The sequence below is a fragment of the Antechinus flavipes genome, chromosome 1 (genome assembly GCF_016432865.1).
Source record: "Antechinus flavipes isolate AdamAnt ecotype Samford, QLD, Australia chromosome 1, AdamAnt_v2, whole genome shotgun sequence".
NCBI lineage: Eukaryota > Metazoa > Chordata > Mammalia > Dasyuromorphia > Dasyuridae > Antechinus > Antechinus flavipes.
The window spans coordinates 645,139,206-645,153,696 of record NC_067398.1 but is presented as its reverse complement, the minus strand read 5'-3'; the positions used below and the strand labels follow the sequence as shown (position 1 = coordinate 645,153,696).

General features: G+C 36.4%; 1 protein-coding gene across 1 annotated transcript; it reads left to right on the top strand.

Moving 5' to 3' along the window:
* The first annotated feature begins 1,623 nt into the window (after positions 1-1,623).
* Positions 1,624-7,942, top strand: LOC127544521 (secreted Ly-6/uPAR domain-containing protein 2-like). Its single transcript, XM_051971183.1, has 3 exons — positions 1,624-1,675; positions 4,561-4,668; positions 6,086-7,942. The coding sequence occupies exons 1-3, from the start codon at positions 1,624-1,626 to the stop codon at positions 6,289-6,291; spliced, it is 366 nt and encodes a 121-aa protein (XP_051827143.1). The 3' UTR covers positions 6,292-7,942.
* The last annotated feature ends 6,549 nt before the right edge of the window (positions 7,943-14,491 follow it).

Below are 14,491 nucleotides of genomic sequence, written 5' to 3'. Positions count from 1 at the left end.
TTACACAGTCAGGACAAATGTCTGGAGGAGGTAAACCTGGCCTTCCAGGAGTTAGTTCATGTGCAGCATTTCCATAATGTGACATTGTTGAGGCAGGAAGTACCCCCAAAAGAATTGGGTCCCCAAGCTGGTATTATGGATTTGCTGAAAAAAATTCATGCACTCAATCCCCAAGTTAAGGGGTAAAGATTTATTATAATTATAACACCAATTGAAGCAGGCTAAAGTTCCAAGGAATTTAGCAAAGAACCAGAAACAAGTAGATATTTTATAGGAAAGAGAAACAAAGATCAGATGAAGGTATAATTGAGGGGTGGTACACAGGTAGAGCAGCTCCTATCAATGAATTCTATGGCTTACTGACCAACAGATTGTTCTCTGACAGCCTGTATTGTCTTAGGGTTTCTCAACATTTCCACAAAGATCACCACAAGGTGATTTCAAGCAATGCCATTTCAGGAGCTGTGTCTGATACCAGTGCTGGTGATTATGGTAGTAATAATGATAACTGCTATTTCTTTTTTTCTTTCTTTTTGCTAAGGCAATTGGGGTTAAGTGACTTGCCAGTCACACAGCTAGGAAGTGTTAAGTGTATGAAATCAGATTTGAACTCAGGTCCTCCTGACTTCAGGGCTGGTGTTCTATCCACTACACCAACTAGCTGCCCCCTATTTCTTTAATTAAATAATCCAAAGTATTTGTTTATGATCATTGCAAAAAGCTTATTAGATCTCTTTATGATATAGAATTCCAAATCTTATAGTTCTGGATCAAGAAGATGTGAATGATCAAGAAAAAGGTATTACTATAGCTCCAGAGAGGAGAGCAGATGTCACAAATCTCACGATAGAGATTGTCATGATGATTATTATATATAGAGAAGCAGAGAACAAGAAGGACTTGGGATTGTGACCAAGAACGTGATCAAAGATGTGATAGAGTTAGAATATTAGCACCATTAAGAAAAGCTGAAGGAAGAGGAATGCTTTTTGATACAAGAATTCTTCAGGGGGAGAAATTATGCTTGTCCATCAGTTACTTCTTAGAATTGAAATTAACCTGTAAGGATTCATGGATAAGACGAACAAGAGAATAAAGGAAGTCTGCATTAGTTGTAATGATCAATTGTATTTGAAGGAAACCTATGTGATTTTAAAATTATGACTTTTGCAACTTTATTACTGAGAATATATATTTGGATATTATAATGTGCAAATAATTGGGAGAAAAGGTGTAAGTAAATGTTAGATTTTATAGTAGTTTGTTCTTGTGAAAGTGTTCATATAATAAAGTTTAGAAATGACACCACTTTGATTACAAAAACAAAATTATAAAAAAAGTGTTGTAATAAACTGTTTAATAGAGGAAAAGATCTTTTTCAATTCTGAGAGTGGATGAGCATGTCATCCAGGGTTAATTTCTCTGACCTCTGGGCTCACTACACCTAGGGAGAGTCAGAGATAGAGTTAGTAAGAAAGTGAGAGAAGAGTCTTGCTATTTACCTTATGAGTCAGCCTCCCTTGAGAGTTCTTTTATTAAGAAAGGAAGGAAAAAGGATGACCAACCCAGGTCATATAGTATAAAACCATCCCAGAGTAGGGCAGTCTCTACTCAGTGATCAAAATGAAAGCTGAGTTGTGCCAGCTCTTGCTTCTACTGCTGCTGTTGGACCAAGGTAAGAGGTATGGGAAATGGGTGGATGGCACATATCCTAGAGAGGTGAGTTCCCATAAAGCAGCTGTGCTATTTAGCTAGTGGTATGGTAGTCTAGGACTCATACTAAGGCCCCATGGTTCTAGTTGGAATATTGTGTCCTGTCCTGGAGACTACATTCAATAAATTGATAAACTGGAAGTTGTCTAGAGCATAGCTTGTTAAATTGTGGGTTGTGACCCCATATGGAATTATGTAACTGAACATAGGATTTGAGAAAAAAATTGGCAGTTGTAAAAGGTATCAAATATTCTGCCAAGATTGAATTCTTTTATTTTTTATTTTTTTGCTGAGGCCATTGGAGTTAAGTGATTTGCCCAGGGTCATACAGTTAGGAAGTGTTAAGTGTCTAAAACCAGATTTAAACTTGGATTCTCTTGACTTCAGGGCTGGTGTTCTATCCATTGCACCTCCTACCTGCCCCCAAGATTGAATTCTTTATGAAAAATAGACAAGGATATACGTCTTATCAATTTTCAAATTTAGTTTAGTCTTTAATAAATGCTAATTTCATATGTATACCAAAGAGTCATTTTAAAATTAATTTCTTTGTGGTTTTTTAAATCAGTAAATATTTAATTTATATACCTATTTTATATACCTTGTATACCTGGGGTCATGTAAAAATTTTTCAAGCAAAAAGAGGTGGTGAATGGAAAAAGTTTAAGAAGCCCTGGTCTATAGAGTGATGAGTAAAGGAGAAATCCTGCCATGTAAAAACAATAGCTAGCATTTATATAAGCTCTTACTATGTACTAGATATTGTACTAAGTATTTTACAAATATTACACTCTTCATTCTAACCACTGATTCCCATCTACCTGCTCCCATGCCTGCCAGCTACCTCATAACTTCCCATAGAGCTTTTTTTATCCCAATCCCCTAGATCTGTTGTCCTGTTCCATTCCTTACCCTTGTGCCTTACAAGGTGACATAGACCTTCAGAATTAGAAAAGACTTTTGAGGATATCTAGACTAACTTGTCACTGAACAGAAATCCCTTCTCCAGAATCCCCCATAAAGAAGTTGGTCATTTAGCTTCTGTTTGGAGATTTCCAGGTAAGGGAATGTTCCCCCTCCCCAGCTGCCCCAACTTGAGTCAGCTCTTTTTACTTCTGCCCAGTTTTTACTCTTCTCATTTTATAGAAATTGAAGGAAACTGAAAACCAGAAAAGGAATGACCTGATAAAGTCAGGCATCAGTTCAAAGGAAGAATTAGAATTGGAACCATAGGATTTTGGAGTTGCTAGAGGGTGTTCTTTCTACCAGTCTAAGATAAACAAATTCATAGATTGGGGGCAGAGAGTATCTTTAATGCTTCTTTCCTATTTGTACTAGTAAAGCAATCAGTTGAAAAAAAATCATTAAAAATGTCTTCTTTAGAGCTCCAAAAAGCATTAGGAAGAATAGAGATTGGAGGGAAAGCTCAATTCAGATACATTTCCCCTTGATGTTAAGGAAGCACTTTAACAATTATATTGACTAAAAATGGAGGGTTGCCTTGAGAAGTTACCCAATTAATAGCTCCTATTTCTATAGCTAGCACTTTACAGTTTGCAAATGGCTTCTTTCCCTAGAGGTGCTATCAGTATTATCACCTTCACTTCCCACTCAAAATGAAGGCTTTGTCATGGAATGTCAGGATTTGAGGAAATTTTTCCCCCCTCCATCTTGCTGGAAGAACTTCTGGTGTGGAAACTCCCACCATTGTTAGGGCATCTCAGCTAGAACTGAAAATCCTAAAGAACTACTTGGAGGGTACTAAGAGAGGGTCAATATCTTGTCCATGATAATGTAGCCAGTACTTTTCATAGGAACAACTAGAGTCCATATCTTTCTAACTCCAAGATTTGTGCTCTATTCGATCTTATCACTTAAAAAATTCATTTTTATTCAGTTTTTTGAATAAATTTGTATTCAATTTTTAATCAAGTTTATCAATTTACTTCATTAAAGATTTATTACACATCTATCATATTCAAGCTATATGCTATGATCTGGGTATACAAATAATATATAATTATATTAATTATAATTATACATTACTATATAATTATATAACATAATATAACATTGTTAATATTATGTTACATTAATTATAATATAATATTAACAATGTTATATTATAATAATAAAATAAAAATAGCTAACATTTATAAAGCACCGTAAGCTTTTCAATGTGCTTTGCAAATATTCTCTTGTTTTATTCCTACAACAGCCTTAGGAAATAGATGCTCTTATTCCCATTTTACATATGAGAAAATTGAGGAAGATAAGTGACTTGACAGGGTAACAGAACTATTAAGTATCTGAGGTCAGAGTTGAACTCAGACCTTCCCCACTTCTCTTCCAACTTTCATTCCTGCTCTTGAGGGGACACACGTTCTCTATTCCCTCAGGTAGTAAGACTTCCGCCGTTGATGATATAGGTTACAGTCCTCCTTGGAGTTCAGTTCATATTATAATCTGAACTTCTTGTAGGCAAGGACTGATTGGGCTTTTCTTTGTACTCCAATTATCTGACTCTGGCAAGCACTTAATAAATATTTGTTAACTGATTGATTGACTGAGATCACAATACAGAGGAAGAACATGGACTGTGGAGCCACAGGATCTGGGTTTAAATTTTGCCTCCGATATTTACAATTTATGTGACTTTCTGTAAATCACTGTACGCCCCCATACCTTTCTTCATCTGTAAATTGAGGTAGTTGGAGTTAATGGCTTCTGGGCTCTTCTTCAAATTCTAAGCCTACTACTGAAGCTATTATGGTGCCTTTTCTTTCTCCACTGGGATTCCATGTACCAAGGACAGTGACTGACTCACATGTTTGTCTCCCATTGTAGCTTCTATCACACGGGCCTTGAAGTGTCATGAGTGTATAGGGATTGGTGACTGCCTGAAGCCTACAGATTGTAACAATCTAACAAGATATTGCTTAAACACGTGGGATAGTAAGTATCTATCTAGGGGCCAGTCCCAAGGGAGGAGAATATGGGTTTGATTTATAACTATTAATAAAGACTAATAATGAAAAAAAAAGCCTATACATCTATAGATTTTTAGGATTTATAGAGCAATTTACTCATAAGGAAACCATAAGGTAAGTAGAATGATTATACCCATTTTACAGATGAAGAGTCAGACTCAGAGAAGAAATGTCCAGCCTCTTTATTCTATACATGAGGAAATGAGGCAGAAAAAACTACCAGTTTTGATTTTAGGAGATGTAGGTTTGAAGTTAAGCTCATATACTTATTAATTATGTGACCTTAGATAAAGTATTCCTCCCTAAGCCTCAGTTTCCTTCTCTCTAAAATGGGGATAGTAATATTTGAATGATCTTCCTGATAAGGTTATTCTTAGGAAAAGAATTTGTAAATCCTCAATGTGAACAATGTGAATGGTTATTCCAAATTTCAAGAGGAGGAAACTCAGCCATGGAGAAACTTGCCCCAAGTCACACAGCTACTAAGTATAGCTGTTGCAATTAGAGATAGCCAAGTAGCCACATTGAATGTGAATTCAAATATTATTATTATTATTATTAATATAATTTATGTAATTAATTCATTTATAATTAATGTATTTTATTCATATACTTACTAATTATTACCTCTTTCCATCTCAGTTTCCTTATGTGTAGGATAAAAGGGCTTGACTCAATGACCCCTAAGGTATTTTCCAACTCTAATATATCATCCTAGGACCTCAAGACAAACATTTGTCCTGTTATATACATTGGCTTAACTCTAGGGAAGGTGATCTTTGTTCACATAGTGCTGGGGTTGATACACTGGGAAGTCCCTGGCTTAAACTATTTCTTTCTCTACCCTTTCCCCTGAACTGTACTGTGGGAACTGAAATTAAACTTTTCAAAGATCATCTCTTAAGAGTCAAGTCCTTGAGGACCCCTAAAAATCACCCAACGTCACAGATACCTTGGTCAGGTTAACAGAAAGCATGGCTAGAGGGATTCTAGCACCATAGATTAAGTAACATTTAGGATCCAAATCTATGATCCTATGAGCAAATTCAACTCCTTCATTTTATAGAGTCAATCTCCATTGATTACATGCGTGAGATCAGGGGAAACAGACCTAGTTGGGTACTTCTGGGGCCTCTATAAAATGACACTTTCACCTCTTCAGATCTCTGAATATCTCCCATCTATGCTTTTATGGAGCTCTAGTCTCTCTGTGTTTCTTTCCCTTTTCTTTTGGTCTCTCAATCTTGAGTAAGTCCTAACTTCAGCTCTAGCTTGCTAGCATATGTCTTGTGGCCCCAACAAGCCATCTCACAACAAATTTCTCTGGTCTTCTGTGGAGGGATGGAGTCCAGGGTTCCATCCTCATTCTTTCTTGTTTTTAGCTCCTTTAGGTGAGAAGACTTGGGTCATCAAGTCTTGTGCTTACAGCTGTCCACCTGCCCTAGAAGAATACGGTACTTCCCCAGCTACCTGTTGTAGGACAGATCTCTGTAACAGTGCCCTGAACATTAGTCTCAATGGGTTTCTTCTCATCGCCTGCCTGTGGGCTGGTGTCTCTGCAGCTTTGTCATCAGCTGGTCTGTGGTAGGCTGGTCTTAGCCTTGGAAAAAGCACAATCCACTCTCTTCAGCACATGGGAACACACATACCACTTTGGATCTTGGGAAGATTACAGTTCCTCTATAACATTGGTCCCAACAAGTTCATGCTGCTGGATGATGTCAAGAAATTGCTGAGTTATTCCTCAATTCTCTCTCCTTTATTGGATAGTTGCAAAACTCAAGGTGGACTTCATTCCTGCACCTTCTGTTGTCCTATTCTCTTGACTAGCTCACAATGAGATAGACATCTCCCTTAAAAAGTAAGAAAGAATGGACACAAAAGAGACAGAAGCAACTTCAAGGTTACATATCTCTCATCATCAAGAGAGAGCTTTGAAGGTCCTTCATCTCCCCAAAGGCCCTCAGCTGAGCTTCTGAGACTTTCACTTCTTGTTTCTGAGAAACCATGCCTTTGGTGGCCACGTCATATCTCTGGCTCATATTGAGCTTAAAGTTCTTGACAACCTCCAGATCTTTTCTTCAGAAAATGCTATCTTGTTTTAAAATGAAGTACTAGAGCAGAACCTATTATGTTTCAGTTGAAGTTTTTTAAAAAGGGAAGCAATTATGATTTTAAATAAAGCAAAAGCAAAATTAAGCCTAATTAAAAGAAATGGTTGGAGAAATTACATTTTGCTAAAAGGCATTATAGACAATGAAGTAATATAAAAATTTTACAACAATTTCTCTGATAAAAGTTTCATTCTCAAATATGTAAGAAAATGAATCAAATTTATAAAAATAAGATGCATATCTCCAGTTAATAAATGATCAAAGTATATGAATAGGCAGTTAAAAAAAAGAAATAAAAGCTATTTATAATTATATGAAAAATGCTCTAAAGTAGTATTAGGGAAACAAATAAAAAAACCCTGAGGTGCCATCTCATATCCAACAGAAATGTCAAATGTTGGACAGTATAAGAACTATAGGTACACTTATAAACTGTTGGTGGAATTAAGAACTGATTTAACCATCCTAGAGAGCAACTTCTAACTATGCCCAAAGGGCTATAAAACTGTATACTTTGACCCAATGCAACTACTATGTCTGTATTCAAAAGAGATCAAAGAAAAAGGAAAAGAACTTCTATATACAAAAATATTTATAGCAGTTCTTTTTGTAGTGGCAAAGCATTAGAAATTGAGGGGATGCTTATTCTTTGGGGAATTAACAAACTGGCTTATAATCATGATAGAGCTCTATTATGTTATAAGAAATGACCAAGGGTGTGACTTTAGGAAAAAAAAACAAAACAATAACAAAACTTTGCAAGATCTATGTGAACTGATGCAAAGTGAAGTGAGAAGAACTGGGAGATCCTTGTGCACAATAACTGCAATGTTATAATGATGATCAACTATAATTAGTGCAATGAACTGATGAACTCTAAATACCAATTGGAATATATTTTTTTCAGCCATATTTATTTATTTATTTATTTAAACACCCCTCTCCCCCTTTTTGGTTGTGAGATGGCTAATGTGGAATATGTTTTGCATAATTTCACATTTAATTGATATCAATTTGTTTGTCTGTTTAGTGGGTAGAGGAGTGGTGAGGAGAGAGAAAATTTAGAGATCAAAATTTAAAAAGAAAAGAATGTTAAAAATAAAGAAATAAATTTTAAAAAGAAAATGGTATTTCTTTATATCTATCTTGACTTGAACTTCTGATATTGATTATTTGAGACCAAGTATAAGACTTTACATTTATCCTGATTAAAATTACTTCCTACTAGAGCCAATCCCAAGTTCTGCACTCTTAAAATGGTGGGTTCTGGGAGGGAGTAACCAACGAGGACAGCAGGACCCAAATTTTCTTGTGAGTTGATCTGTGAAGGTACCTAGGGTCACTGGGGCTCAGACTTAGATTTTTCTTTTTGATAATTTGATCTCTAGTCTACATCACACAGCAGAATCTTACTTTCATAGAATGACAAAGTTGGCAGGGAGAGAACATAAGGGGACACAAAATGGAATGGAAACTGGGAACATAGGGCAATCAGTTTAGAGCTGGATCTAGCCTTAGACATAATTTAGTTCCTTTTTTTTCTTCTGAGTCTCTGATTTCATCTAGGGAGTTTCTAGTGAAGAGTTCTCTTTATCAATACAGATGGGTACCTTTGAAATTTGTAGTCTTAGAGACTAAAGTCCAAGGCACTATGAGGTTAAGCTAGCTGCCCATGCTCATATAGCCTGCACACTAGAGATGGATGTCGAATCCAAATTTTCCTGTCTGTAGGTTGTCTTTCTACCTATTGTGACATGTTGCCTCTTATATAACATTTAAGGAAACTGAGGTCATGGACTTGTTCAAAATCACATAGCTAATAAGTAGCAAGTAGCAAGTCTCCAAATTGGGCATTTCCCCATGATTTCAGAGTAGAAAAAGATTCTAGAACCTAAAAATATTAAATCAGGAAGGGATTTTAGAACATAGAATGTTAGCAAAAAGGAATGAGAGGATTCTGAGAAGATAGTGAAGGTCAGAAAATTTTTGGTTCAAAAATTTCTTCTGCAAAAAAGATAGAAGATTGATGCAGAAAGAATGTAGAGCAGCAAAAATAACAAAAGTCAGAATAAAGCAGTTTTACCTCCTAAAACAATCTAAAAAGTCCCCTGGAAAGACCCAATCTCCAGGAGCAGAGGTTGGAACCTCCAAGATGACTCTGTGGAATTAGTAACAAGTCCTGGGGGCAGCTGGGAACTGGTTGGGGGGCAGACTCAGCCTCAGGAGCTTTTACCTCACAGACAGTGTGGGGGGGTCCCAAGACTGAGGAGGAGAAGATTGAAGGAGGGAGCAAGCACAGCTGTGCTGAGCATATGTCTCCAAGTGGTGCAGCTACAGGGAGAAAGAGCTAGCACATGTCTGGGGAACATGTTGTAGAGGGGCAACGACCCTGCCAACTGTGGGCATTTGTAGGAGAGCAGAGTTACTGGATTCAATTCCAGGATGCAGTTAGACCACAGGGAACAAGAGTGTTTGTGGAACATTATGGCAGGGGGCCTTAGCCATGTCTTATAAGTGAGAGGAGAGCCTAAGATTGAACCCTGTGACATATCTCAGGAAATGAGTAAGAAGGATCTGAGGCTTGAGGTATTATCCCCTACACTTTGAGACTAGAACTTAATTATACTAACACTAAATATAATACTAATTTTACCAATTATATACTAATAATACTAAATATTAACTATACTAATAATATTAAATACTAGATGCAATAATAATTATACAAGAACAAAATAAAAATAAAAATGAGCAGGCAAAAGATAGAGGAATAGGGAACTTCAGGGTTCCCATTCAGAGGAAGATAATGGAGCTAAAAATGCTACTTTTTTTTTTCCAATGAGAAACATCAACTAGTTCCAAGCACAAAAAGAGTTGATGAAAGAACTTAAAAAGGACTTTTAAAAAATCAAATGAGAGATCAAGAACAAATTAGGAAAAAAAATAGGTGCAACACCAGAAATTATAAAAAGGAAGCTAACCTAGAGAACTAGAGAATCAAAAACTTACGGAAGAAAATAATTCCTTGAAAACTAGAATCAGGCAAGGGGAAACTAATGACATTCTAAGACATCAAGAAATAATAAAATAAAATAAAAAGAATGAAAAAATAGAAGAAAACATGAAACATCTCATCAGAAAAACAATTGGTTTGGAGTACACTTTGAGTATAAATACTATAAAAATAGTCATACTACCTGAAAATTATGATTTTAAAAAATTGTTTCAATGTTACAAGAAATTATCAAGGAAACTTGCCCTAAAGTTCTAGAACAGGAAGGCAAAGCAGAAATAGAAAAAACCCACCAATCACCACTCAAAAGAGATCCCATAAAAAATATCATAGCCAAGTTTCAAAACTCTCAGATAAAGGACAAAATATTGCAAACAACAAGAAAAAAATAATTTAATTATCATAGAGCTCCAATATGGATTACATAAGATTACTATATTAAAGGATCATAAGTCTTAGAATACTATCTTTCATAGAGTAAAAGAACTTGGTTAATGACTTAGTGTAACTTACCCAGCAAAGTTAGGTGTGATCACAAATGAAATAGATGGCTATTTAATGAACTGAAAGACTTAGGGGCATTTGTGACAAAACCAACAGAACTTAATGGAAAATTTAACATATAACATATAGGAGAAATATAAGGTTAACATTAAAGATTAATTATAAGGAACTCAATAAGGTCAAATTGTTTACAACTTCTATGTGAAATTGTTATCAATCCTCTTATGACTGTTACCATTATTTGGATAGTTTGAAAGAAAGGCTTTGGTTGATGAGATGAATCTAAAAAATAGTGTGTAGGGGAAGCTAAAAAGGAATGCTTATACAAATGAACATTAAAGGAAGAATTGATACAGAAGCTAGTGGAGGGGGGAGCAGGATGAATAATACTAGAATCTTATTCTCTGAGAATGGGTTAAAGAGGGAACACCATTTATCTAGAAAAATGTAGAAGTCTTCTAGATTAAGAAAGCAATCATAGGGCAGGGTGATAGAGTAGGGGGAGAGGATAAGGGAAGGACTCTTAAAGGGATGGATAGATTAAGGAATAGGAGGGTAAAGTAGCAGGTAGAAGTAAAGCAGGGGGTTGAGGAGAGATAGGATAAGTAGGGAGAAAAAAAATGAGAAATAGGAAGGAGGAAAATGCACAAGAAATAGTTGTAGCTTAGAGTGTGAATGGGATGAATTTACCCATAAAACCAAAATAGCAGATTAAAAATGAGAATTCAGCAATATGTTGTTTTCAGGAAATGCAATAAAAATGAGAGACTCACAAAAATAAAATAATGGGAAAGGATAGAATTTATTATGAAAAAAAAAGCAGAGATAGTAATCATGATTTCAGACAAAATTAAAGCTAAATTAGACTTAAACAAAAGAGAAAAATAGGGAAACTACATTTTATGCTAGCAATATTATTAAATATTGTTCTAGACCATTAAAATAATTAGACAGTATAAAATATTTGAAAGCATACCTCCGAAAACAGACATAGGACTATATAAACATAAGCATAAAACATTTTTATATAAATAAGATCAGAGCTAAATAACTGAAGTAATATTCATTTATCATGGGTAGGTAAAGCTAATATAATTTTTAAAATGACAATTTTGCATAACCTATTTTTTCAATGTAATTCCAAGTAAATTACCAAAAATTTATTTGAGTTGGCAAAAATAATCACAAAAATCATTTGGAAGAACAAAAAGTCAGGAATTTCAAAGAAACCAGGGGGAAAAAATATAAAGGAAGGAGATTCTCTTGGCTGAGGTCTTTGATGGACACTACCTTGGAAGGGCCAGATGACCTCTGTAGTATTGTGTTTCTGGGCACCATGTTTGAGTAAGGACATAGTCAAGTTAGAGTTTATCTTCAGGAGGAGGATGGTTTGGATGGTGAGAAGACTGGAGATCAGGTCTTATGAGGATCAGTGGACAGAATCAGAGATTTGGACATTTTTACCTGGAAAAAAATTCATACTCACTCAGCATTTATTAAGCAACTACTATGTGCCAGGTGTAGTGTTAAGCATTGGGGAAAAGCAGTCTCTGCCCTCAGAGAGTTTCCATTATAATGGTGGAAGACAACATATGAAAGAAAGCAGAAAATCAGGAGAGAGAAAGAGAGAGAGAGAGAGAGAGAGAGAGAGAGACAGAAAGAGAGACACAGATACACACACACACACACACACACAAAGACACAGAGAGAGACAGGGAGAGACAGAAACAAAGAAACAGAAAGGGTGGAGGAAGGGAGGGAAGGAGAAAAGGGAAAGAGAGACAGAGACAGAAACAGAGGCACATAGAGAGAGACAGAGAGGGAGGAGAGAGGGAGAGAAGAGAGAGAGACAGAGAAATAAGAAAGAGAGAAAGACAGTGACAGAGAGAAAGAGATAGACAAAAGAAAGAGAGAGAGAGAGAGAGAGAGAGAGAGAGAGAGAGAGAGAAAGAGAGAGAGAGAGAGAGGAGGGAGTGTGGTGTTCTTTTTTCTTCTTTAAAATCATATAATAATGGTTCTTTCTGGGAGTGAATTCAAGTCCCTGTTTGGGTGCCAAAATGTGGTGATTTTCTTCTTTTAAATATAATATATAGATGGTTCTCTCTGGGAGAAAGCAGGTTTCTCAGGGAGGTTTTCTGGAAGCAGCCTTAGTATCAGTTCAGATCAATAATTACCTCAAATGCAGCCAAGTGATAAAAAGTTCAGATCTTTTATTGTCTCCATATAGCCCAGTTAGTTTTCTTAGAGGCCTCTCTCTCTCTGCTTGGTTCCAAGAGCTCTTGCAGCTTTGTCCTTTGCTTCTGCCTCTGCTTTCTTCAGCCTCCAATTCAGCTCCACTCTCCACATAATTCAGTTGAATTCTCTCGACTGGGCTTATATATGATTCTTCTGAGAGAATGGGATTATGGGTTTTCTCCCAGAGTGCTCTCTGGCCCTAAGAGCTTCAAGGGAAGTGTGAATTCGGATATCTCATACTTGTGAATTCCAATGATAAAGGTGTAAATACAAGCCTTGTATCAATTATTTCTACTTAGTATCTTGTTTCAGGTTCTGGCCCAAAACATCTCAACTCTAATGACTTGTAAAGATTTGTAAAGATTCCAACAAGGGAGGAAGGGAGAGAAAGGAGACAGACAGAGAGATAAGAGAGAGAGAGACAGTGTGTAATTGGGGGATTTGTAGGGTGTAGGGATATCTTGGAGGTAATCTGGAGTTCAGCCTGGGAAGAAATGAAGTGGCTGGTTTTGAGTCCTTAAATGGAGTTCTGGGAAGAGTGTCTCCCCCCTCTCCCCCCTCCCCCCCCCAAAAAAAGGCAGAGGGAACTAAGAATGGATGAGTTCCTGGGCTGTCATGAGCATCCAAGTTGAAAAGGTTCCTGGAGGGAAAAGATTCTGGGAAGACAGTAGAGTAGATCAGAAAATTTCAAGCTCTCCAGATTTCTCCCACAAACAAACAAAATTGTACCTCAGGATTAACATAGTGTTAAAAACTAATAGGAGCTAGGGCAGAATAGAGAAGATAAAAAGACAGCAGGATGGAGGTTTGGTCCTTGTGAAGTGTAAATGCTTCTAGACTAGTTTCAATGAAACAAGAAGCCCTGGGGCCAGTTGGGTTGATAGACAGCCTCTGCCCCAGCCATGGGAACTTTCACCTCCTGAGACAGGGTGAGTACTCAGACATCTGAGTCAGGATAGATGGAGGGAACCTCTGCTGATAAGGAATACCAAGCCCAGTTGTGCTGCTGAGATGTGGTCCTGGACAAGAAGGAACCAGCACAAGTCTGATGAAAGGTGAGTGGTGAATGAGGGATGCTCCTCGCTATAGACATCTACCGGAGGGCAAATTCTGGGGTTCAGGTTCCAGGCTGGGTGAAAGAACTGAAGGAGAATTGAGACTAGAGGCACCATCCTTTTTTCCCCTTCACAAACCTCAGGAATGGAGGTGATTGCATTTACAAGTTCTTGTTAAAACAACAACAACAACAACAACAACAACAACAACAACAACAACAATAACAAAAGAGGCAAAGGAGAAAGAATCCAATAATAAAAAGTCTCTATGGAAATATGGAAAACTGGGAGACTGGGATTCATTTTCAGAGGAGGATATTGAAGTGAAAAAAAAAGCCTCTCTTCTTGCAAACAGTAGTGTTAAATGGTCATCTGCCCCAAAAGAATTCAACCAACTACAAACGAAGATCCAGAATTTTAAGGAAAAAAATAATGCTTTGAAAACTAAAATTGGGCAAGGAGAAGCCAGTGGAGTTGTAAAAGACCAAGAAGTAATAAAACAAAAGATAAAGAATGAAAAAATAGAAGAGAATGTGAGATATAAGAAAAACAACAGATCTGAAGAACAGATCAAGAAGAGAAAAAATAAAAATAATTAGACTACCTGAAAGCTATGATAAAAAGATAATCTTGATACATTAATATCAGAAATGATTGAAGAAAATTGTCATTAAGTGTTATTACAAGACGGGAAAATAGATATAAAAAATCCATCAGTCACAATCTTAAAGAGATCCTATGAGGAAAACCTACAGGAACATCATAACCAAATTCTGAAATCCCTAGGTCAAAGAGATAATATTATGAGCAAGAAGGAAAAAACAATTTAAATATGGTCAAGCCACAATTTGAATCACACAATAACCT

What these genes read in the sequence shown, in the direction of transcription:
- LOC127544521 (XM_051971183.1), top strand. Translation starts at nt 1,624, where the DNA reads ATGAAAGCTGAGTTGTGCCAGCTCTTGCTTCTACTGCTGCTGTTGGAC. An exon ending in ACTGCTGCTGTTGGACCAAG is followed by an intron (nt 1,676 to 4,560) that starts GTAAGAGGTATG and finishes CTCCCATTGTAG; the next exon opens with CTTCTATCACACGGGCCTTG. An exon ending in TTGCTTAAACACGTGGGATA is followed by an intron (nt 4,669 to 6,085) that starts GTAAGTATCTAT and finishes TCTTGTTTTTAG; the next exon opens with CTCCTTTAGGTGAGAAGACT.